This window comes from Portunus trituberculatus, chromosome 8 (assembly GCF_017591435.1).
Source record: "Portunus trituberculatus isolate SZX2019 chromosome 8, ASM1759143v1, whole genome shotgun sequence".
In the NCBI taxonomy this organism is placed as follows: domain Eukaryota; kingdom Metazoa; phylum Arthropoda; class Malacostraca; order Decapoda; family Portunidae; genus Portunus; species Portunus trituberculatus.
The window spans coordinates 2,272,501-2,299,091 of NC_059262.1; the positions used below are offsets into that span (position 1 = coordinate 2,272,501).

Genomic DNA, 26,591 nt, shown 5'->3' on the forward strand with positions numbered 1-26,591 from the left:
CCTCTTTGTTTATTTCATCATTTTCGTCCATTTTCTATTATTTTCGGACATTGTTCTGTGATTCTTATCGTTCACTTTCATTATTTCACACATATTTCTTTTCTTTTCTCATGTTTTCGCATATTTTCGTCTCCGTGAGTTGAGTCTAGAATGTTTTTTTTTTTTTTCGCTCGTTGTTATTATTATTATTATTATTATTATTATTATTATTATTATTATTATTATTATTATCATTATTTATTTTTTTATTTCAGTCATTTGTGAACGTTAGTCGCCTTGATTTTTTTTTTTTTTTTATTTTTTTTTTTTTAGCTATTTGTTATTGGCGCTGTGATTTAGTTTTATTGTTATTTTCTTTTTTTTTTATTTATTTCAGGCATTTATGAACGCTAGTCGCCGTGATTTTGTTTTTTTGTTATTTTTTTTATTTTTAGCTATTTGTTATTGTCGCTGTATTTTTTTTTTTTTTTTTTTTATTTCAGGCATTTTTGAACGCTAGTCGCCTTGATTTTGTTTTGTTGTTATTTTCTTATTTCAGCCATTTATTAGTCGCCGTGATTTTTTTTTTGTTTTGTTTCTACGTCATTGATATTTCCTTCTCTCATTTCTAAATACATGCGCGTTGTTTTAGAATTCATAGATGCACGAACAATTTTTTCCCTTTTAATTTTGCGTGTGTATCAATTAAATTTTGTATGTCTTATTATTTGTTTATTTAATTTTATCTAATCATTTATCTATTTCATGGGTTTCTTCTTTTCTGATAGTTTAATTGTGAAAGTACATGCGTATTTACTCTGTTGCTTTAAGAATTCACAAATACACAAACATTATTTTTTTTTCATAATTCTAGCTATTATATCATTACAATTTATCTGCGCATTCTTTTTATTCATTTATTTATCGCCATGTTTCTTTTTCCTAGTGTATATAAAGGCACATTATATTACTTATTTATTTATTTATTTATTTATTCGTGTGTTTTAAAATTCAAGAACACACAAGCATGATTTTTTTTTTTTTTATTTTGAATGATACAGTGATGTGCGTATGTTAAGTTATTTGTTTTATTTCTCTAGTTATTTCATCTTATTTCTATCAAGTACAGTACATACACACGTACGCACACACACACACACACACACACACACACACACAAACATTAACCTTATTTAGCCGTGTCTATTTTATTGTTGTTGTTGTTGTTGTCGTTGTTGTTGTTGTGAGGGCTACTAATATATTGAGATTCTTATGATCCCTGTAATATCTTATCCTACATTTCCTTAGTTAGCTCTACAACAAGGATTCATCAACACATTAACCATTTCTATCATTTCCACACGCTCACCGCACGCTGCCATCTGCACTAATGATCTTGTTTCACGCTTTCTCTTATCAATTTCACAACAAACATTCGGATCAACACATTAATTCAACGTTTTTATCATTCTAATACACCCAACACATACATTAATTAGCTTGTTTTACGCATATCTTGATCAATTCCAAGCATTCTTAATAAAACACTAGGACACACACACACACACACACACACAGCTGATCCACACTATCCCCTAACTCCATGCCACACACTCCCCTGACTCATGATGAACCTATATGCTAACTCTTTTATCGCGCTAACATCTAACACAAACATTATCAATCGTCTTACGCTTTTTCTTCTTATTGGCTATACAAACATTCTCTTTTTATCATGTATGAGGGGAAAACTGGCCAAGGGCAGTATACAAACGAAATAAAAGAAGCTCACCAAGTTGCCAGTCCCCATGCAGGTCCGAGAGAATGATAAAGAAAAGGATAAATGTGTTTGAAACTTCACTCTTAAATGAAGTTAAGTCATAGAAAGTTAGAAATACAGAAGCAGATAGGGAGTTCCAGAGTGTGCGAGAGAAAGGTATGAATGATTGAGAGTACTGGTTAACACAATGATTAACCTTATCTCAGCACTAAAGACGGCAGGGCAAAGACTCTTAAGGCACCACATGAAAGGAAAAGGGATCACAAACAAGACATGCTATTGAGGGACTGGTGAAATGAAAATAGTGGGCGGAGAGAGTGAGTTAGGACAATAATTAGCAATCTCAGCACTAAATATGGCGGTGCAAAGACACTTAAGGCACCACACGAAAGGAATAGGGATCACAAACAAGACATGTCATTGAGGGACTGGTGGAATGAAAACAAGCAGTGGGGCGGAGTGAGTGACCAAGGAGATACAAGAGTGCTTCGTGATCAAGGGAGCTTGTATCACTACTAGTTAACCTCTACAGCACCATGACACGTGTTCATATTCATTCTGCTTACAATTTGGTGATTTTATATAGCTTCAGAAACTTATGAGGGTATCGAAATAGTGAAGACTCAGGCCATTAATCTTCTGACCTCCATAAACCCTTTCTAATGTAACTAAAATCGTCTAATGGTAGAAATACGTCCCAGTACTGAAGGGGTTAAATAGTTAATATAAATAAATAGACTAATAGAGACAGGTAATATAGCCACACCTTTCTAAACACACCTACTTATATCGCTCTAATAAAACTAATCACTCGCTGTAAGTTTCTAGCAGTTAATAAAGAAATTAACTGTTTCACAAGTGATATGGCTGCACATTTCATATCATTATAGTAAAACTGATCACTTACTTTTATCTTCGCAGCCACACACACACACACACACACACTTTTCTCTCTTCAAAATATTCAAGATTAATAACAAAAGTTTCTCGCACTCACACACAGACACACGCACGCACGCACTTCAGTAAACCCCACTCTACTCCTAACAAACCTCAAGCACATTCCTACAATACCACGTGGAAATCTCAATGCCTCTGCTAACCCTACCACAACCCCGCCAACCCTCACGCCGGGGGAAGAAGCTGGCAGGTGAAAGCAAGGGTGTGTAGCGTGGGTGGCAGCTTCAGACCTCCATATTCCATCTGCAACCCCCGTCCCTTCCCCTCCACCCACCAGCCGGACCCTCCCCCCACACCCCCACTGCACTAGCTCCTCCCCATTGCAACACGCATGGGACCCAATCGCTTGATATCTGGGAGTGGTGTGGGTGGGTCGTGGGTGGGTGGGGGTTTGTGGTTAGTGGTTCTGTGGTGTGTGTGGGTGGGGTACAGGGGTGTGTGGTGTGGTGAGGGTGTATGTATGTGTGTGGGGGGTCGGCGTGCCCCTCATGGCGGTGTGTCCATGTGTGTCAGAGATCATGAGGAGAATGACGCAATCTTCCCGCCGCCAATCAGGTCTGGTCCGCCGCTATCATGCCGCGCTCATTGGGCATCGTTGCAGCTTGCCACCCCTCCCCCACACCCCCGCCATTGCACCATGCAGCTTGTCAGGGGCCACACCCGCCCCTGCAGCCACCCACCGCCTAGCCTGTGGTGGCTGAGCGGGTGCAGGGTGGCAGGGGTCCGTGGTGGTCAGCAGGGCCTGGCAAAATATGATTACCGCCCCTGTACTCATTGGCTACCCCAGACCACGTGACTGTCTGGCCCCGCCCCCCGCCCCACTGCCACTGCCACACTCACTGCCTCATTAGAAAATGCACGTGCATACCTCACCTTGCCACCACACGCCCCCGCGCGCCACCTGCACCACGCCGCACGCCCTGGCCGCACCGCCGCCCACTTGCCGCCCGGACCACCTCAGGGTCACAGAGGCCGTGCGGGAAGCCTAGGAACGCCCCGTGAGTGAATCCCCGCCGCACGAAAGGCTGAGACACGCGGACGATCGCTAGTGAAAACCATTTTGACATCTGATCCGGCAGCGAGCGAGGGTCAGTTATGGCGGTGAAGGTGGCGGAGTGGGGACGTGTTGCGATGGCCTCTCCGGGATTGTGTTGATCTGGCCGACCTGCACGCCGGGGGGCCTTCCTGCACCACGTCCGACGCCTTGCCAAGAAGCAGCATGCAGCAGAGGCCCCCGAGCTGCTAGTGTCCCCATGCAAAGGTAAGGCGCCGCCCTGATCCGCGCCCACCGACCCGCTCACAGACAGCCGGGGGGAAAACTCCTCCTCACGCCCCTCACCCCCAACACGGGCGTGAGTGGCGGGCCGAGGAGGCGCAGCGGGGAGTGGCGGGGCGGTGTGGGTGCGGACGTGGAGGTGGAGTGAGTGGAGGCGAGGTGAAAGGGTGGAAAGTGTGGAAGGGAGGGCAGGGGAAGATGGATGGGCCTGAGGACGGTGAGAGTCAGGCCGGCGGCTCCTCTCCTTCACCCACGTGTTGGCCGAACTCTCACAGACCTGGCGGTGTTGTGGAGTGTGGACACTGCACCCTAGGCCTCCTGCACCACCACCGCCACCACCACCAGGGGCACCAGCCTCCGCAGGGCACGGCACCAGGGGCAGTGTGGCATGGCCTGGCTGGGCTGGCTGCAGTGGTGGTGGTGGTGGTGGAGGCTGTAGGCTGGGACGCCTAGGCCTATGCAGGGAGGCCTGGGTGGTGGTGGTCAGGCCCGCTATGCATTACAGTCGTGTAGGCCTCAGGCTGCTTCTGACCTGCATCCCCCAGGCCTACTGGCGGGCTGGGAGGGATGGCGTACGTGCGTGTGTGTGTGTGTGGATTGTGACAGGGGGGAGGGGGTTGTAGTAAGTTGATGTGTGCGTGTGTGTGTATAAGTAAATGACACACGCACACTTATAATTAGATAAGTAAAGGACACGCACTTACAAGACGTGCAGACAAACACGCCAGGAATTCGCTATAGGAGATGGTAACTGGCCTTCCCCGCCCATAGGTTAGGAGGGGGGGCGGAGGCAGGAGGGAGGGAGGGACCTTCATAAACCCACACACACACTGCGCCTTAAGCCTACTACTACTATTACTACTACTACCACCACCATGTGCATTGCCCTACACACGCTACTGACGACCACATACTACTACTACTACTACCACTACCACTACCACTACCACTGGTTCTATTACTACTAGTTACGATTGTTTCTCTTGTACTGTTATTGTTATATTACTACTGTTTTCCTTATTACTGCTATTTTTGTTGCTGTTTCCCTCCTCGTCCTTTTCACACCACCACCACCACCACCACTACTACTACTACTACTACTACCACCACCACCTAACTTGAATGTGGTATTTCCAGTGTCGCATTATCACTATCTTAAACCTTCCCCCACTCTCTCTCTCTCTCTCTCTCTCTCTCTCTCTCTCTCTCTCTCTCTCTCTCTCTCTCTCTCTCTCCGAATTTCCTATATTTTCCTACTTTCACTCTTTTCTCTTCAAATGTTCTATACTTTCCCGCATTTTTCCGTTTTCGTTTGCCTTTTCTTCAGTTTCAAGCTCAAACTCTTCTATTTGTTAGTTAGGTTAGATATTACTTATTTGCGCTGTTAGGTTTACACAGGTTAAGTTATATTCACAAGCTACCATGTTAAAGTTAAGTTAGGTTCAGTTGTTTGGTTAAGTTAGGTTAGATTAGGTTAGGTTTGGCTAGGCTGTATCAGGTTAGGTTATATACACAGGTTAAGTTAGATTCAAAGTCCTGTTAGTTTTGGTGAGTTTATTTTGAAGTTAGGTTAAATTAAGTTATTCCCGATTATGTTAGGTTAAGTTATTTTCACAGTTGGATTTGGATAGTTTCACAGTTAGGTTAGGTTAAGTTATTTTCACAGTTCTTTTAGTTTTGGTGAGGTTATTTTGAAGTTAGGTTAGATTAAGTTATCTCCTGTCATGTTAGGCTAAGTTATTTTCACAGTTGGGTTTGGTTAAGTTAGATTCACAGTCCAGGTAGTTTTGGTTAGGTTATTTTGAAGTTAGGTTGGGTTAGGTTAGGTTAGGTTATTTTCACAGTTAGGTTTGGTTGGGTTAAATTCACAGTCCTGGTAATTTTGGTTAAGTTATTTTGAAGTTAGGTTAGGTTGGGTTCCGAATATGTTAGGCTAAGTTATTTTCACCGTTTTGATTAGGCGAATTTTAAGTTAGGTTAGGTTAAGTTATTTCCAATCATGGTAGGCTAAGTTATTTTCACAGGTTAGGTTAGGTTAGATTCACAGTTTTGATTAGGTGATTTTGAAGTTAGGTTAGAGTTAAATTATTTCCGATTATAAGCTAAGTTATTTTCACGGTGAGTTTGGTCAGGTTAGCTTCACAGTTGCTCTAGTTCTGAGTTTTTATCCTCATATTTTTCATAATCGTATTTTTCTTTTCTTTATCTTTTTTGGGGTGAGCCTTTATTTTGTTAACCTATTTATTTATTTATTTTATACTGAAGGAAAACAATTATGATAAAATTAGTTAAATGTTCGTGGGAATGTAATGTATGTCTAGCTAAAATGTGGTTGACTTGTGTGTTTGTTTTTGTCAGAGAGAGAGAGAGAGAGAGAGAGAGAGAGAGAGAGAGAGAGAGAGAGAGCCGGGTTATCATGTCATTAATCGCTAACTACTACTACTACTTCTATTTCTATTACTTCTTCTTTTTCTTCTTCGTCTTCGTCTTCTTCTTCTACTACTACTACTAATAATAATGTATTCCTTGCCTCTTCCTCGTTTCCAAGTGATGGCTATAATCCTTCCCTTATTGTGTACTTGTAGCAGCTTCTCTCCTCCTCATCCTCCTCCTCTTGTAGGTGGAAGTAGTTTGGTAAAAGGTTATTGAGTAGAAATTCCCTCTCTACTACTACTACTACTACTACTACTACTACTACTACTATTACTATTATTATTATTATTGTTGTTTTGTTTGGTATTTATTCTTTTTAAGGTTTGTTAACGAGAATTAAAAGGAAAAAAAGTACCAATAATAATAATAATGGTGACAAATTTTAAGTTACAATTAGTATGATTTTAAACACATTACTTAGATAATACAGAAATATATACCAACTATTTCCTGCCAGAGAGAGAGAGAGAGAGAGAGAGAGAGAGAGAGAGAGAGATACAATCGTGACCTCACTAAACCACCGGTGAATTGGACCTCTCTCTCTCTCTCTCTCTCTCTCTCTCTCTCTCTCTCTCTCTCTCTCTCTCTCTTCTACGACAACAACATCCTCCCCTCTCCTCTTTCTCCTACTCTCTCTCTTCCCTCTCACCATGGGAAGGCGTGGGAGAGAGAGAGAGAGAGAGAGAGAGAGAGAGAGAGAGAGAGAGAGAGAGAGGAAGGGAGGAAGGATGGGTGCCCTTAATACTAATGGGGGGAAGGGGAGGGAGTGGGGTGATGCGGTGGGGGTGGGAGGGGAGGAGGTCATGATGTCTACCTGAGTGGAGGGGGAGGGGAAGGGAAATGCTTCTAATACCACCACCACCACCACCACCACCACCACTACTACTTCTGCTACTACTACTTCTGCTACTATCAACTTTTCTCGTTTCTTGATATAATTTCACATTATCCATTATTGCTTATCGTAATCTCTCTCTACTTATTTATCATTCCACATTTTTGTAGTTTATTTCCTCCATATTGATTCAGAGAGAGAGAGAGAGTACCGGAAATTAAGGAATGTGTCAAGTGGAACAGGAAGACTTGTATTTCCAATGGCTACTACTACTACTACTACTACTACTACTACTACTACTACTACTACTACTACTACTACTTCTACTTCTTCTTCTTCTTCTTCTTCTTCTTCTACTACTACTACGTTCCTTCTTTCGCCTCTTCCTTTACTACTACCACTACTACTACTACGACTATGATTATGACTATGAGGAAATCGGTGAGAAGGTGTGTGTGTGTGTGTGTGTGTGTGTGTGTGTGTGTGTGTGTGGTGTGCGCGTGCCCGCGCCCGCATGTGATTAGTGATTAACTACATGCGTACTGAAGCACACACACACACACACACACACACACACACACACACACACACACACACACACACCGCGTAGTGTAGTGGTTAGCACGCTCGACTCACAATCGAGAGGGCCGGGTTCGAGTCCCGGTGCGGTGAGGCAAATGGGCTTGGGTGTTAATGTGTGGGGTGTGTTGACCTAGCAGTAAATAGGTACGGGGTTGTGGCCTCGCTGTCCCGGTGTGTGGAGTGTGTTGTGGTCTCAGTCCTACCCGAAGATCGGTCTATGAGCTCTGAGCTCGCTCCGTAATGGGGAAGACTGGCTGGGTAACCAGCAGAAGGCGACCGAGGTGAATTACACACACACACACACACACACACAGCGGCTTTAAATATTTCCTGTTCCCTGCCAGCTGAATGGTGTCTCCCTGTTGTTTTCTTCTGGCTCCACGTCTGTCACGCCTCGCGCCGCGCCACACTGGTGGTGGTGGTGGTGGTGGTGGTGTGAGGGGAGGGTACAGTAATTTTCTCCCCTATCTTGCCATCTGGTTTGTTTTCACTTACTCCTTTCTATCCGTGTGTGTGTGTGTGTGTGTGTGTGTGTGTGTGTTACATTAAACACTCACAGCAACAACACCTCTTCCTTATCACGCCCCTCAGCACGTGGGCGCCGCGCCGTTTTTGAGGCAGTGGTGGTGAGGGGGTGGGGTGGGGTGGGGTCGGGGAGTCTCAAGCGGGCGGGCTGCAGCCGTGAAGTGAGGCTGAGATGGTTACCGAGTGAAGTCGGTGAGGGGGTGAGGACAGTGGTGGGTGAGTGGGTGGGTGGCAGTGGTTGACCTTGGTGTTTTCCTCCGGCAGGATGGCGAGTGCGTACCCTGGCGGGCTGGGCGGCCCCAAGGAGACGCTGGATGGCCTGGGTCCCGCAGGGCTGGGTGGGCTTGGTGGCGGCGGGCTGGGCGGGCTTGGCGTGGCGTCATCGCTGGGCGGGGGTACAGACGCCCTTGGTCTGGGCACCTGCCCCCTATGCCGCTGCCTGCTGGAGGAGGCGCGGGTGCTGCCGTGCCTTCACGCCGTGTGTGGCCCCTGCCTGGAGGGTCTGTTGGCAGCCCCCACGCTGGCCTGTCCAACCTGCCACGCCGAGCTGAACCTGGACCAGCCGCTTGACGCCCTCAACCCGCCGCTCTTCTTGCCCTCCATCTTGGACATGGTGTCCTCCGAGGACGACTTGGGCAGCCCGCCCCCCCCACCCTCTTCCATGCTGAGCCCACCCCCTGCCTCTTCCATGGTGAGCCCCTCCAACTCCCACGTGAACAGCCGTGACCATCTGCTGCCACGCCCGCTGCTACACGGCGACCTGCCCCGTCCTTCCAGATACCTGTGTGCCAGCTGTGACGACGGTCAGGCTGCCGCCTCCCGCTGCAGGGACTGCAATGAGGCGCTCTGTGAGTCCTGCGTGCGTGCACACCAGCGCGTGCGGCTCACCAAGGACCACTTCATCGTGCCCCTGCCTGGAGACGACTCGGGCGTGTGCAACACAAACGGCGGCAGCGCGCGGGTGCACCACTACTCAGGGCCCGATGAGAACAGCCACCCACACCTGGGCCTGGCCTCACCACCCCCACCCTCAGCACTGGGTGGCAGTGCCACGAGCCTGGGTGGTGGAGCCACAGGCCTGGGTGGCGGCGCTACGGCCTTGGGTGGTGGAGCCACGGCTTTAGGTGGTGGAGCCTCAGCTTTGGGGGCAGGTGCCACAGCCTTGGGAGGCGGAGCCACAGCCCTGAGTGGTGGCGCCTCAGCCCTGGGTGGTGGTGGCGCGGCGCAACATGGGTCTGGACACCTGTTCTGCCCCAGCCATGAGGGTGAGGCCATGATGTACTACTGTGAGCGGTGCAGTGCCCCTGTATGCCGGGAGTGCACGGTGCGGGAGCATCGTGGCCATGGCTGTGTGTTTTTGCAGGATGCCGCTGAGAATTCCCGCTCCATCACACTGCAGCTGTTGACGGATGCCCGCAGCGGTATCCGGGCCATCGAGGACAGCATTGGCGTCACTAAGCGCATGGTGGACCGTGTGGAGCTGCGTGCCAAGGCTGTGGCCAGCGACGTGCGCTCCACCACACGGCGCCACATCTCTGCTCTGGAGGATCGCGAGAGGAAGCTGCTGAGCAAGGTGGAACGGATCCGCCAGGTGAAGGGCAAGACTCTGCAGGACCAGATTGATGACCTGAGCACCGCACTAGCCCGCCTCACCCACGCCGTGGAGACCATCAGCTCTGTGGACTCCGCTGGCCATATGGAACTGCTGCAGCGGCGCGAGAAGGTGCTCGCTGAGATGAACGAGTTGCGGCAGATCAAGGCACACCTCAGCCCACATGAGGACGACAACATCACCTTCTCGCCGCCAGACACAGGCCTGTACCAGATGCTTAATACCATGGGCTTTGTGTCTTCCTCAGCCCACGCTGCACACACCGTGGCCAGCGGCCCCGGCCTGAAGCGCGCAGCACGGGGCAGGGTGTCTTCCTTTGTGGTGCACTGCAAGGACCACCTGGCAGACCAGCGCGTGGTGGGCGGCGACCCTGTGACAGTAACGGTGGTGGGCCCAGACGGCAGCACGGCACCGGCCGAGGTGCAGGACCAGAAGAGCGGATCCTACATGGTGAGCTACAAGCCGCAGACTGAAGGGCGCCACTCGGTGAGTGTGATGCTGCGTGGCCTGCACATCCAGGGGTCGCCCTTCTCAGTGCCAGTGCGTGCCGGCCGCAGCTACTCTTCTGTAGGCCAGGTGCTCTTCACCATTGGCAGTGAGGGCGAGGGTGACGGGCAGCTGTGCCGGCCGTGGGGTGTGTGCTGCAACAAGGAGGGCTACATCATCGTGGCGGACCGCAGCAACAATCGCGTGCAGGTGTTCACGCCTGACGGCAGCTTCCATCACTCCTTTGGCTCGGCAGGGTCGCGGGCCGGCCAGTTTGACCGGCCTGCGGGCGTGGCAGCAGACACCATGGGCCGCATCATCGTGGCTGACAAGGACAACCACCGCATCCAGGTGTTTACCTTTGAAGGCACATTTTTGTTCAAGTTTGGTGAGAAGGGCAGCAAGAATGGCCAGTTCAATTACCCATGGGACGTGTCCACCAACGGCGAGGGTGACATCGCGGTGTCCGACACACGCAACCATCGCATCCAGCTGTTTCGTGCAGATGGCTCCTTTGCCAACAAGTACGGCTTTGAGGGCTCCCTGTGGAAGCACTTTGACTCCCCGCGTGGCGTGTGCTTCACTCAAGAAAACCACATCGTGGTCACTGATTTCAACAACCACCGCCTGCTGGTGGTCCACCCAGACTTCCAGTCCGCCAGGTTCCTGGGCAACGAGGGAGTGTCCGAGGGCCAGTTCCTGCGGCCGCAGGGCGTGGCTGTAGACCAGGTGGGCCACATCGTGGTGGCAGACTCCCGAAATCACCGCATTCAGATCTTTCATCCAAACGGTGGGTTCATGTACAAGTTTGGAGTGCCAGGGTCAGCGCCGGGCCAGCTGGACCGGCCCAGCGGCATCTGTGTGTCACCCTCGGGACTCATTGTGGTGGTGGACTTTGGCAACAACCGGGTCCAGGTGTTCTAGGGCGCTGCAGCCGCCCACACCAAAAGTGTCTTCATTACAAGTTCCAGAGTACAAATCAATGAAACCTCGTACAAATTTTGCAGGTATTTTGTTCACGTGAAGGCTCGCAGCGCGATGCCTGGCGGCCTGTTGGCGTCACCGCCACTACCTCATTGTTGGAGATATGATACAGGGTATATTTTAATTATCTGAGCCGCCATGTATTTGTACATAGAGCTTTCATCAGAGCTGTGGACAGGTCAGTCTGCTTTGATGTGACCATGGGGCAGCACAATGCCCTACCCTACACAGGGAGGCTTGGTGCTGCTGAGGTCTGAGTGTCTGTGTGTGTGTTGTGTTTGTGTTTGTGTGTTTGTGCATGGATGAGTGGGATGTCCCCACAGGATGAGGAGCAGAGGAGTGTGTGCATGTGTGTGTGTGTTGGGACCTGCTGCACAGTGCAGGGCAGCAACAGTGCATTGGTTTCAGTATAAATGCTGTGTGAGTGTTGTGTGTGTGAACAAGCAGCCCGGCAGTGCTGCCACTCCTTTGCACCGGCCCTGTGGGGTCACGGCAGCAAAACTTTTATGCCCTGCTTGCCTGGAGGCGAGACCGCAGTACAATCATGGTGAGGCCAACGGGGCTGTCGGGCGGGGTGTGGCTACTGTGGCATGCGTCTGGTAGTCTCTCTCTCCGCCCCACACCTCCCTCGGCCTCTCCACTACCTCATGTTTAGGGTTAAGGAGTAATTACTCTAGCCTTGTTGCTTTGATGACAAATCTATTCCCCGTCCTGGCTGGTGCTGTGGTGTTGTGGTGCTGCGGCGCACTGGGGAGGACTCTGTCTGGCAGCTTGGGCAGCGCTGGCCGCCAGTATTGGGATGGGTCTGCATGCGCTGGGGTCCAGACTTGGGGGGTTTATTAGTGCTTCTCGGTAGGAAGAGAGCGTCACGACGTGACAATAATCAACACTTGAGTGCAAGGCAGCGGCCAACCTTGGTGCCTCACTCCGGGGCGGCGGCCCAACTGGTGCAGGGAGGGTAGTGGGTGGTGGGTGCCGTGGGGCCCGTCTCAAAGTTCCTCTTTAGTTAGTATGGGTGGGCCGCGGGTCCTGGGCTGGGTGGCAGGAGTGGCGGGGTGCCGCCTGCGGGTGTAGGAGGGTGTGGTGGGGGGGAGGGGACGGCCGCTGCCACCTTTCATCTGTCACTGGGATATCACTGTGGTTTTAACTTTTAAACTCTAAAAGACTCAAGAATCAGTTTATATCCTTAAATGAACCATAGGTTTGTTACGTATTTTAAGATAAATAAATTGTGCTTCCAGTACACTCAGATTTTTAAATATAATTTTAGCAAAGCTTAAATATAATTGATTTAAAAAGATAGCTATAAACTCATGAAGTATTTAATCACAAACTGACACTTTATAGTATAGTCATGTACAACATTTACTTACTTCAGGTTTTAAAAGTGCTTTACCAAACACAAATTTGTTTAATTTGGGAAAATGAGATTAGCTCCCACTTGAGTCATGTTCTCCCAGTGTACCTGAGACCCGTGTCCTGCAGACAGGTGACCTGGGCAGGTGACAATCACCACCCACTTGTCTAAAAATGTAACAGAGTAATACTATTGTGTGTAGAGCCTCAGAGGGGCAGTGCAGCTCCTCACCGGCGGGGCGTGTGACGTGGGGGGAGGGTGACCTCTCCCTGTGGGGAAAGGAGCAGGACGGATGCCAAGGTTTACAATTCTTATTTTACTGAAAATGTTTGTGCCGAGTCTTTAGTCAATCAAGAAGACAGCAGCAGCAGCAGCGGCGGCGGCTGCAGCGGTGGCTTTGTCCCGAGAGTTGCTGTGGGAAAGAAGGAAGGAAGGAAGGAAGGTTGGGTCTGTTGTCTCAGTTGTTTGATGTCTTGGTTGTGCCGACAGAGTTGGTGTTTTTATTATTTTTACTTTTGTCTTTGTGAAGGAGGGTGTCCAATGGCCACTAGGAAGTGTCTGAGGGAGGCCTGGGCAGCTGGGGGTGTGTTACCAGATCTCAGTGGAAGGCCGCAGGAATCTAGCTACCTCTTCAGTATTGTAGACTAATGCAGGGAGTCACCTTGTTCCTCAGTATTCTCAAGTGAATTCCCAAGCTACCTACCTCACAACCACTACCTAACTACCTCAAATAGTATAGAACTACTACTACCTCACAAATAGTACATAGCAAGCAAACTACTACCTCACTGGCTGGCCTACACAGACTTGCCTGTCCACCAGAGGGTCAGCAGATGACTCGGGAAGGTTCACAGCGTGGCGATGGACGGCCACGAGCACGTCTGTTTTCCTATTGTACCAGTCTGCCTCGGCAGGGACTGGGAGTTAGGTTAAGTACTTAGAGACAGACACTTCACTGTCCACTTGTATGTTAAGCATTGATATTTTACTTATGGGTATTGTGTCTGTTTATGTGCAGGTCTGCATGGTGTGCATGTGTGCAGACACGTGTGTGTTTTTATGGCAGTTTGAGAGGAAACATACGGGTTTTAGGAGCGTCCAGCGTGCCACGCCATGCTGCGCCGCAGGAAGCGCCGCCACCACCCTCCCTCCAGGATTTTGTGATATTATTCCTGCTCAACACCTGGTGGGTGGAGCAGGATATGGAGGACGGCGGGCGCTGCGGCGTGGCAGAGTGGCCGTGGTGTTGTGTCACTGTATCTGAGTAAATGACAGACTTATCTTGTGTCTAGGAAGATTTAAATGTGTCTGCAGTACATGGTGTGCTTTTATGACTGGCAGCTGGACACCAGCATGTCACAGTGGACACAAGTGAAAGCCTTGGCTGGGCTGCCAGTCAGGCGTGGAGACTCCACCATGCCAGACTGGAGGAGTGGGAGTTACATATAAGTTATACATACTAGAGTAGAGTGAGCAAAGTGTTGCTGGACAACAGGACCTGCAAGTGTTGTGTTCTGATCAATGTACTTTTCATGAAAAGTTTTCATTCCTCAAAAAATTGTAAAGTATTACTCATGTTGTCCTGTGTGTGACAACACTGCTGCTGCTGCTGCCACTGCCAGCTCTACCACCACCACATCCTAGATGTGGTTTGTCTTTACAGCAACATTATTTTGTAGAGAGACCAGTTTCTTTCAAGCAGAATACTAAAAAAGTGGATCAGTGTAAACCACCTGTGAAGCTGCACTGTGGTGGTGGTGGTGGCAGGGACAACTGAAGGCAGCTGTGGCAGCAGCACCATATCACACCACTACACAGGGGAGACCTGCATTTGGTGGTGGTGGTGGTGGTGGTGATGGTGGATTGATGCCCACACACTTGTGGCCACAGTAAATATTTGCTCAAACCTCAGCTAGTGTTGTGTGAGAGGCTGTGGCTGTGGTGAGCCTTAAGGCTTCTTGGGTGACATTCAGGCTGGAAGCAGCAAATGTTACAGGCTCTATATTGTTCCTATGAAGAGTTTATAATATAATGTTGGTTTCAGTGGAATAGGATTTTATCTAGAGTGTAGTTACATTTCAGGGCCAATGGTGCTTGTCCAGAAGATCATTTATGTCTGTACTTGTAATGAAATGATTCAGGAATGTGTACTGCTGTGCAACACACTGGATCTTGTTCAGTTTTGAATATTGCCTGATAAGCATTAAGGCTGTGTGTGTGTGTGTGTGTGTGTGTGTGTGTGTGTGTGTGTGTGTGTGTGTGTGTGTGTGTGTGTGTGTGTACCTAGTTATATCTCCCTAGTTGTAATTTACAGAGGCTGAGCTTCACTGGTGTGGTTCCGTCTCCATGACCTGTTTTCCCTTCGAGTTCTGCACACTCCTTGCCAAGACTATGACATTCTCACTAGTTTGTTCCAAGCTTCTATATTTCTCTGTAGGAAACTATTTCTCTGTTACTTTGGCATCTTGCTTTTTTGTAATGTCCTTGTGTGTCCTGGTATTCCCTGGTTCTCTTAAGGACTGCTCCTCATCTATTTCTTCTACTCTATTCCACAATTTATAGAAAAGTATTAAATTTCCTCTTTCTCCTCTTTGTTCCGATGTCAGCAGATTAATTTCCTTGTATTAATGCTTCCAGTTTTGGAACCATCTTCGTTGCCTTCCTTTGTATTCTTTCTAGTCTTTTTGCATTTTTTTTTTTTCTTGTGCAGAAACCACACTGATGCAGCAGTGTGTGTGTGTGTGTGTGTGTGTGTGTGTGTGTGTGTGTGTGTGTGTGTGTGTGTGTGTGTGTGTGTGTACACACTTGGAAGGTCCAGTGACGTGTGGCACACACGGGGACGTCCCATCAGTTGCTCGCTCTACTGCCGGCTGAGGTGTAGCCGTGCCTCGCCCCACAGAGTCGTGCTGCAGCGAGCAGGAGCTTCTCCAACCCTGTCTCAGGTTATACACTAGTAGCTGCTGCCATGTGATTGTATTAAGGGTCCAGCGGGTGCCGCCTCGCTGCTGCACGGCTCGTCGGGGACACCAGAATGCACCGCCTGTAATGCTCTCAGACCACTGGATTTTGGCGACTGTGCAATTACATCAACATGGAATAAATGAGCAAAATGTTTCTGTACTTTTAAACTATCCTGTGTGTGTCTGAGATGAAGTGAGCCTCGGTGAGGTGGTGTGCAACAAATCAACCATTTCTAGTCCAGGTCCAATGTCCGGACTGCAACACTGTCTGTGCTTGTCAAGGATGTTCAGGATGTGAAGGACCACTCCGAGAGTGCCATGGAGATGTTGCTGTCCACAGGAGTCAGCAGAGTGAGAACGGTGTCCTGCACAGACTCATGTTACATAGTATGGTGGAGGAGACTGGGGTGGTGTGTGGCCTCTTCCTCCACGTCACACACAGGGTGTACTGTCGAAAGGAGTGCCAGGAGGGACATTGAAGATGGCACTGGATGGTTTGTCTCTTTATTGAGGGAAAGGGTCTTCTGATGCTGCAATGAGTACTGTGGCAGACTGCTAAGGTAAACAGGGAAGTGAGCAACATGAGCTTAACACAACCACACACACATACATAAATCATATATATATATATATATATATATATATATATATATATATATATATATATATATATATATATATATATATATATATTAAATTCACTCATTTTGCTGGAATGGTTTTCACTAATACTTGTATTTAGTGAAAACTTTCAGATGTGTTATTGTCAGCCTGTCCTTAATTAAGTCTTGCACTCTCCAATGTGAGTGTGTGGTGAAGCTTTGTGAGTGACACGCTAGGCATTATTCTTTCAAGTCTGATGAGAAATGAATATCAAGGACAGGCTGGAAACACTCCTGATTTGATTCACATTTGCAGGAAGTGAACGTCTTTCTGAAAAATTGGTGCCTGGGAGAAAGCAAGCACTGGATACAGTACCTCTAGTAGTGAAAAAGTTCCTTCTTCGTAACGACACAAATATAAGTTTTTATTATAGTTCTAAATATAGAATATTTTATTATGACTCTAGTAGTAGTATTCCTAAAGTGGAATGTTCAATTATGCAACAAACTCTGAATATTCCAAAATATTTCTCTTTTTTCCTTTCCCGCCACCAACACAACCCGACAGGGAGTGCAATGACAGACAAAAGTGTGAGAGACAGCAGTGTGCCAAGACAGCCACAGTGCACAGCCACACTGGCCAGCTGGCAGCAACACCCACGTGATACCAGCACCGCATGCCACACCAGTGCCTGGTGCCTGCACTCCTCCCCTGATGCCTGAGTGGCTGGGTGGGTGGGAGAGTGAGTGGCCTGGGGTGTGCTCAAGGTTCACATTGCCATAAAGGGAATAATTTGATGGCTATATCTAACCCTACTGTATAATAAGTATGTGGTGACTATTTCTCCAGGTAAAACACTCAACATTACAAAGCACTATGCCTACAGAACAATCTGCTCAACTACACCTATGGAAATCATGCAAGTGAGAAAATGGTTGGAAAAAAGGAAACAACAGACAAATGATTAACCTTTTCCAAAGGTTCCATGCAAACTTCAATGTGTGAGCCTTGTTGATCCCGGCCGCTGGGCTGCTCGTTGGGTCAGTCTCCCAACACAGCCCCAGGTCTCCAGGGTCTTTATGAACCACCTGGACCTGCCTTTACAAACTTCCACCAATAACAATGACTTGTTGACTTATCATTCAACCATTCCTCATCCTGCTCCCCACACATCCTAACAAACTCCACCTCTACTCACCACACTGCCATGCTTAGCTTCCTCCTCCCCTCACCCCATCACCCCACCACATCCTCCATGACACTCCATCCACCCACCACCTATCCAATGATGCCACACACACACACACACACACACACACACACACACACACACACACACACACACACACACACACACACACACACACACCCTGCTATTCTGATCCTGATCACCCTTAGCTGGTGGACGCCCTGGCCGGGTTTCCCCAGCACGTGCCATTTCATCATTAATGCCACCAGACATCTGCCTTTGTGTCTAAGAATACAAGCTTCAAGTAAGTAGTAATCTGGAAGACAAATCATTCTGGGTAGTTCTGCCTTCCTTCCTTCATGAGTGAAAATGGGAACGCCACAGCTTTTGTCTGTCAGTGCACCGCCCTCAACACCCCGGCCAAGGGAGCAGCAGTACGGAAGGTCTGCCCAACACTCCACAAAGGAAACAACACAAGCCATCCCGCCTTTTGAACACACACACACACACACACACACACATCCCTTCACCTTCACCTGACAAGGGGCCAGCTGGGTCAGCAGCAGCCGACGAGAGAGAAGTTTGATTGTCTTGTGTCGACCTGGAGGGACGAGCCGTACCTCAACACCCTACACACCAGGGCACTCTGCCCCTACTGCACCATTGCACCAGTCCCTCCTGGCCTCACCACCCCACCACCACTCTCCATAATGGAAAACACACACACACACACACACACACACACACACACACACACACACAATAAATAAATGGAGGCCAGAAGAGCCACTACAACACTACATTGTGCCACTAACAGTAGAATTATTGAGTAGTTTGAGCCAAGACAAAGGTTTGGTCGGGAGGACACGGCCTCCAATACACTGACACACCTCACCTCACCTCACTGTGAGGAACACGTGTGTGTGTCTTTGGAATGAGAAAAAAGTATTCAGGAAATAATAAAAAATAAATAAAATGAAAAAAAATAAATAAATAAATATATAAAAATCAGTGGAAAAAACCCCACAAACCATAAATGCAGGAAATAACACAAATATGAAAAGAAAGAAACTAAATAAATACAAAAAAAGATGACAGTTTCAGCACATGTTGTTGAAGCCTGTCCTTCCATCACTAACTCAACACACGAAAGAAACACAAACAAAACTAAATAAACACATTGATAAACACCAGCATACAAAACTTCCGCTGTGATTCCTGCCACAACAAAACAACCCTATGAGAAGCACTTCCCTCACCACACTGGGAGCCTCACAGGGAACCCACACAGCTCCTGCCAATGAACACCCTGCCACAGCCTGCCCTGGTGGTGGTGGTGGTGGTGGTGGGTGCTCACTCCTCCTTAGTCTTCTGTGCCACCTCCTCACCAGACTCGCCAAACTCATTAACACGGCTCTTGTCCACCGGGTACTGCCTGCAACGGTGCCACACTCACATTAGCAAACCAGGACATAACATGAAGCAGGATGGGGCAATGTGATAAATGACACTACAAGAATACAACTGGAACACATGAAAAACTGCAGGTGACATGTGACCTCAGCTGACTCTACAATACAAGAGCATAACTGAAACACACACACACACACACACACACACATTAGTTTACAGACACACACAGATAATCACAAATAATTCTAGATAATTGGTACATTCTTTATAGCAGTTATGGTCCAAAGGAGAGATATACAATATAAACAACTTACAAAATATAAGATCAAAATAAAATAGATATATCATAGCAAAGAATCACAAGACAATACATTCCATTAAAACAAAATTCATAGCAATACAACAATTTCACACACACACACACAGATAGTTTATTGACACACACACATACAGACAGAGATAAATTTACTCTCTCTCTCTCTCTCTCTCTCTCAAATCCACACACACGCACACATTGACACATCTAGAGACAGACACACACACTTACCATCGTTGGAAGAGGTAGATGAGGAACACCACGTCATCCCTGAAGCAGGCGACACGGTGGGCGGTGGGCATGGTGATGATGAAGGCAAACAGGTCGTCAATGAAGGTGTTGAAAGCCTGCATGGGAGACAGTGGTGGTGAGTGTATGTGTTTCAAGTCAGTGGTTAATGCAGTATCTATCTATCTGTGTCTATCAAATGGTGGTGACATGAGTGGTGTGCAGAGTGAAATGTAAGTATGCAAGTCAGTCAGTCAGTCAGTCAGTCAGTCAGTCAGTCAGCCAGCCAGCCAGCCAGCCAGCCAGCCAGCCAGCCAGCCAGCCAAACAACACAACAGTCAGTCAGCTAGTCAACCATTCACCTATCCATCCAGTCAGCCCACCAGCCACCCACCAATCCAGTCAATCATCCAAACACATACCCAGTCAATCCACCAGTCCACCAGTCAGCCAGTCCACCCACCCACCTTGTACATGAAGGTCTTCCAGGGCAGGTGGGCCACACTCTTCAGCTTGTAGTTGATGAAGAGCTGCGGCAACATGAACAGGAAGCCAAACGCGTACACTCCATTCACCAGTGAGTTGATCACCCAAGAATACCAGCTGTCAGGGAAGGCAGAGAGCAGTGTTGTGACCTTGGACCTTGCCTCTGTACTTTGTGGCTTATACACGCACACACTGACACACACACACACACACACACACTAATCTTGGCATAGCATCTCATCTTGTTCTCATTGTAATAAATAATATATATAATTTTGTTGTTATCCTAATAAACAAAGTAGGTCATTTTTTCATCCTAACAAATAAAATACTTTTTTGTTCATGTCCTGATGAATAATAAATAATCTAGTTTTGCTTCCATGTCGTAATAAATAAAATAGTTTTGTTCACATATACATAAAAAATCAACATCTTGCTCCTCTGTTCCTTTAAATGGTAAATCTTAATAAGAGATCAAATTTTGTGACATCCTAAGAAACGCCTCAGTGGGCCATTTTTTCAATCACTTTGTTGCCCTTGGCTGGCCTTCCCTCTTACATAAAAAAATAAATAAATAAATAAAATAAAAAGTAAATAAATAAATAAATGAAAAATTTGTCTTCTTGTGTCCTAAATACAATGTAATTTTGTTCTTATCTATATCCTAACAATTCTACACACCATTCTCTCTCTCTCTCTCTCTCTCTCTCTCTCTCTCTCTCTCTCTCGTTCAAACACACACACACACACACATGTACAAACCTCCTGTGGGGTGTGTAGAGGAGGGAGTACCCTGCACCAGCCAGCAACAGGGGGTAGAGGAGGTAGCTGAGGTAGCGGATGCCCTGAGAGTCCAGCTCCCGCGTGGCACTCTCCCCGGAGCTGATGACCTGCTCCACCCGCGGCCGCCACCCCTCCAAGCGGATGTGGAACGCCTTGGTCACCTTCCACAGCTGCAGGGAAGGTGGAGTGAGTGGTGGAGTGACACAAGGATATGAAGAAATAAGGAAAAGTCAATAACAAGTAGAAAATATTAAAGGACGACTACTTTTTGATGAAGAAATAATATGGTGGTAAAAAAAAGATAAATAAAAAAATATACATAAAAAATAAAGGAAATAAAGAAACAGTGCATATGATGTGGAAGAGAAGTGGAAGCCAGCGGAAGACATTTTTTTGGTGGAGGCTTAATGGAAGCAGAATAATACAACAACAACACCAGGGAAGCACCAACACAAAGGCAATGCTTCCCAACCCACACCTGACCTGACCTGACCTACCAATACTGTCCCTTAGCATCAGTGACATGACCCCGACACACACCAATACCCTTCGTCTGTGCTGTGCCGGCTGTTGCTGTTACTGTACTCCACCACAACAGCCTCCACTCCTCACCCACACCTCATCAAACATCCCCACTCACCACCTCACCTCCCAAGCACCCCCACTCAACACCAAAACAACCACAGTCACCACCTAAACACCCACACTCACCACTCAAACACCTCACCACCTCATCACTCAAACACACCAACATCCAAACACCCACACTCACCCAAACATCCCCACACCCAAACACCCACATCTCACCACCCAGACACCCCCACCTCACCAGCAGCTCACCTCAATAACACCTCCAATCCCAGCAGGTACCAGCACCAGCAGACTTGTATTCTCCTCCAGCAGGTACAGGAACACAATGCCCTGGGAGATGGCCCGCCACGCAACATAGGACGGGGACAGCCCAGCCATAGACCGCCGCCCTCGCCAAAATGCTATGTCGTTCTTGAAGGCTAGGAAGTCAAAGAGCATCTGTGACGGAGAGGGTTTGGTGAGGGGTGGTGGTGGTGGTGGTGGTGGTGTTGTATCTGGTCTATATGTGGGTTGATTTGTAAGGGAGAGGATTCAGGCTGGGTTAAAGCTGAAAATATCTTGAATCTAACTTTGTTCCTGTCCATTTTTCTGAATAGTACAGACATTGTCACTCACACACACTGACAAACTTTACACAATGACACACTCTTACCAATACTTACACACACACACACACACACACACACACACACACACACAATGATGCACACTGAACAAAACTTTGATACACACACACACATACACTAAACAAAGCTTATACACACACTGCCACACACTGAACAAAACTTTCACACACACACATACATACACTGCCACACATAAAAAAAAACTTACACACACACATACACACACCATCACTTACACAGACAATCCCACACCATCACATCACCCATTACTTTCACCATCCTCACCTAAAAAAAACAATCACACACTTCACTACACACCACCACCACCACCACCACCTACATGCAGGGCAGCCACCAGGAAGGTCACAAAGAGGAAATACAAGCTGGTGTCAGAGAATATCCTTTGACGTCATCCAGGTCCCTTGCACTGAAGCCCAGAGATGCCATGGGTCTGAGTGCCCCCTCGAACTGCATCCACAGCCTGGGGAAGAAGGCAGGTGTGAGAAGATGCTGGTGTGTGTGTGTGTAAGTGAGGTGTGTGAGCTAAGTAGGGTATGTGAGGGTGGTATGATCAATCTGTCAGTGTGTGTGTGGTGGGTGTGTGAGCTAAGTAGAGTATGCGAGGGTGTATGTGATAAATCTGTCTATCCGTCTGTCTATCTATATGCTAACTTATCTATCTTACAGCTTGTCTATCAGTGAAGAGGTTTTTATACTGGGTTACAACTGTTTCTGGTTATTAAGATTGATATTCCTGTACACTGTGGCCATTAAACTGTCTATCTGTCTATGTGTGTGTGTGTGTGTGTGTGTGTGTGTGTGTGTGTGTGTGTGTGTGTGTGTGTGTGTGTGAGGGATGGTGTGTAAGTGTATATGTGATGGTGTAAAAGGTAATGAAAGGAAGTAGTGTGTGTGAGGGTGTGTGTGAAGAAATAGGATGTGAAAGGGTGTGTGAGGGTGCGTGAGGAGGCAAGGAATGTGAGTGTGTGTGTATATGTGATGGTGGTGAAAGAAGGTGTGTGTGTGTGTGTGTGTGTGTGTGTGTGTGTGTGTGTGTGTGTGTGTGTGTGTGTGTGTGTGTGTGTGTGTGTGTGTGTGAGAGGTGGTATTGGAAGGAATGACTGCAGCTGGGCAGGACACACTCACACTCACCTCAGCTTGCCGTAGGAGATGGGGGCATACTTGAGGGTGAAGTTGGTGTGGGTGAGTGTGGGCGTCACCTCCACCAGGTCCCGCAGGCGAGCACTGAGGGTGTCCACGTGCAGGATGGGGAGGTAGCGCCCACGGGAGTCCAGTCTGGGGTGAAGAGAACATTTCAACATTTATTATACCCATAAAAAAGTGTTTACATTATTTTTTCTCGTAAGACGTGAAATCTGGCCCAGGGAAAGAAAAACAATAAAAAAAAAAAAAATTCCACTGAGATTCCAGTCCCCAAGCAGGTCAGAAATATTTAGCTGGATTAAACAGTACAAATGTTCCACCTGTTCCAGTGAGCCTTGACCCACCTGAGGGCGTGACCCAGGTCGTAGGGGAGGTCTTGGCGGGGCAGGCCTACCGGGTCAGTCAGGATGTTGAAGGTCACTTGGGACTGGAAGTGTGTCACCGGCCGCCCAGACTTGTGCTGGTTGTTGCTCTTACCACCGCTGCCGCCACTGCTGCTCTTACTGCTGCTGCTGCTGCTGTCCTGCTGTAGGGGAAGGAATGTGAAGGGCTGGGGTTAGAGGAGGCCGGGGGTGTAGGAAAGATGTACATACACACACACGCACGCACGCACACAAGCACACACACACAAGCACGCAAGCACGCACGCACGCACGCACACACACACACACACACACACACACACACACACACACACACACACAAAGACCCAGTAAAGCACAAACAGATGAAAAAACAACAGCCTCTCTCTCTCTCTCACCTTTGCAGCAGTCTTGTCATCCCCCAGCAGACTGAAGGTGGAGGCTTCCGGCACCTGGTACTCAGTGAGAGAGGAGAAGGCATAGACAGAGTGTTCCCCTTGAGCCAGGCCACTCCAGTCCTGCCACAGAGGGGAAACATTAGCCAGTCACAGAAAAAATACAATAAATAAATACAATAAATAGGTTAAAGAAAAGGAAAACAAATAAGAAAATAGAATGAATAAATACTTAAATAGATAGAAAAAAGAAAATAGATGAAAAATAGAATGAATAAATACTTGAAATAGATAGAAAAGAAAAAATTGAAAAAAATAAGTGAATAAATATTAAATAGACATGTTTTAGTGGGTTATGTAATACGGTTTCCTCTTTTATCCTCCTCTCTACTTCTTCTCTTCCTCTTCTCCCTCCTCTCTCTCCTCTCCCCTTCATCCTCCCATCACTAATCCCTTCATGTCTTCCCCATTTATTCCTCTCTTACCTTCCCTTCTCTCCCCATCCATCCCTTCATTCCCATCACACAAAGCCTCTTCCCTTCTCTCATTCTCTTTCCATTTCATATTTACCATCTCTCTCTCTCTCTCTCTCTGTATGTGTGTTTAAGATAGATAGCTTATTAGATAGAGGCAGATGGATAGACTGATTGAAAGACAGAAAGGTAGATACATGTATAGATAGACATATACATAGATAGACAGACAAATAGACACGCAAACAGATAGATAAACAAGATATATACAGATAGATAGACAGACAGACAGATAAATAGAAAAAAAACAATGATGAAAGAGTGTTGTGCTATAGTATAATGAAGGAATAATCTAAAACACACACACACACACACACACACACACACACCCTTACCTCCGGCGAGACATGAGGCGGAGTGAGGAAGAGGTGCAGGTAGAAGGAGCCGTTGTTCCTGACTCTGAGGGGAAGCTGCACCTCTAGCTGGTCCTCCCGGGGGCTGTCGTAGGGGAAGTGCTTGACTCGGTGCAGCAGCTCCAGCTCCCGGGGGTGTGACGGGGCGCGGGATAGCGAGGTGAAGGCCAGCAGCTGAGGAGTGACCGTGGGAGGAGGAGGAGAAGGAGGAGAAGGAGAGGATGAGGGAGAAGGAGAGGGAGAAGAAGAGGGAGAGGGAGAGGATGAGGAAGAGGAAGAGGGAGAAGGAGAAAGAGAAGAAGAGGGAGAGGGAGAGGGAGAGGGAGAGCTTTAATTATAAAAAGAATCAAGCTCTTGAGTACCACGATGGATTTCTATATCAATTCTGCTAACTATTTGGTGATTTTCTACAGCTTCACCAACTTTTGTGGGCGTTAAAATAGAGAAGACTCTAGCCATTAATCTTCAGACCTCCATAGACTCTTCCTAATGTCAATAAAATGGTCAACTGTACAGAAATATCAAGGTAAAAATGTGTCCCAGTACTGAAGGTATCAAGAAACAATGAGAGTTATCTATAAAAATCTGAAAAGAGAGAGAGAGAGAGAGAGAGAGAGAGAGAGAGAGAGAGAGAGAGAGAGAGAGAGAGAGAGAGAGAGAGAGAGAGAGAGAGACTTAACTATGAAAAATAAATAGAGATATTTAATTATACAGAAAGTAATCAAAGCAAAGAGAGAGACTTAAAAAAAGACTAAGAATATCAAATCTGAAAAACGAATCATTAATACACACAGACACACAGAGACACACCTGCAGCTGGGGATTCTGCGCAATGAGTGGCTGGTAGCAGTGGCTTGGTGTGGGGCAGCTAGGGTGCACAAACAGCTGGCCCAGCGTCCACACCGACTGCAGGATGTACGCCACAAACAGCCCACACACCACCGTGGTGAGCGACGGCAGGCTGTACCCCGCCAGCATGGTGTGTGGATGTGGTGTGTCTTTCTGCAATACACAAGGTTGCTGGTGTGTGGTGAGTGTTGGTGTGTGCTGTAAGTAAAGAACCAGAATTAGAATTTTGAAGATTCCTGTCACTTTATTAACTAAATCAATGTATAAAGAGTGAAAATGAGTAAATAATTAATAAATAGACAAGTTTGCTGGTATTTGGTGTGGTGTGTGCTGTAAGTAATGGATCAGAATGAAATTTGTAAAGACTCCTTTAGCCTTGCTCACTAAATAAATGTGTAAAAAGTAAAATGCACAATAAATAATGAGAAATACAAGAAAAACGAACAAATAAACAAAAAAATATCACATCCTGTTTGCATGTGGATGTTTATCTCACCACTAACACGAAGCTTCCACGTATCATCTACTCATATCTAATACACACACACACACACACACACACACACCTGCTCCAGCTCACATGCCCCACTGTTTACATCCACCTGTCAAGTGTCACTTCTCACCTCTCACCTCCTCTCCCGCCTTGCCACTCCCCACTCTCACCTGGCCTCTCTGTGCAGCGTGGCCCTTCCCTCCCTCCTCGCCTACGCAGGGGCAGGGCGTGGCTGGGACACACACACTCTGTTGTCCGTGTGAGTGTTAAAGGCGGCCACAAGATGCCAGATGACAGAATCTTCTCTCGTGGCCCCGGCAGCTGACTCTATACTCGCCATCACTAATGTGTCTCTCCAGCCTCATTTTAGCGGTCTGCTTTATATGTTTGTTTTCTTTTGATTTATTTTGTTAGATTTGGGTGAGTGTCAAAGTTATG

At 47.4% G+C, this 26,591-nt stretch overlaps 2 protein-coding genes across 3 annotated transcripts; one reads left to right on the top strand and one right to left on the bottom strand.

The window, feature by feature from the left end:
• Positions 1 to 3,585: 3,585 nt before the first annotated feature.
• Positions 3,586 to 23,049, top strand: LOC123500999 (E3 ubiquitin-protein ligase TRIM71-like). Of its 2 annotated transcripts, XR_006673529.1 has the most exons (3): positions 3,586 to 3,980; positions 8,635 to 15,088; positions 23,020 to 23,049. XR_006673529.1 is itself a non-coding variant. In XM_045249557.1 (2 exons), the coding sequence occupies exons 1-2, from the start codon at positions 3,973 to 3,975 to the stop codon at positions 11,390 to 11,392; spliced, it is 2,766 nt and encodes a 921-aa protein (XP_045105492.1). In that variant the 5' UTR covers positions 3,586 to 3,972; the 3' UTR covers positions 11,393 to 15,923. The 2 variants fall into 2 exon arrangements, 1 of the variants encoding a protein (XP_045105492.1); XM_045249557.1 differs by lacking the exon at positions 23,020 to 23,049 and having other exon boundaries at positions 8,635 to 15,923.
• LOC123501012 (cleft lip and palate transmembrane protein 1-like protein) lies at positions 16,258 to 26,494 on the bottom strand. The gene is given in 13 exon segments (XM_045249564.1): positions 16,258 to 18,996; positions 19,522 to 19,637; positions 19,986 to 20,121; positions 20,767 to 20,957; positions 21,628 to 21,816; positions 22,345 to 22,403; positions 22,406 to 22,485; positions 23,157 to 23,300; positions 23,513 to 23,694; positions 23,929 to 24,048; positions 24,794 to 24,985; positions 25,622 to 25,858; positions 26,324 to 26,494. Coding segments are annotated over 12 exon segments (1,659 nt in total). The 5' UTR covers positions 25,790 to 25,858; positions 26,324 to 26,494; the 3' UTR covers positions 16,258 to 18,914.
• Between the last annotated feature and the right edge of the window lie 97 nt (positions 26,495 to 26,591).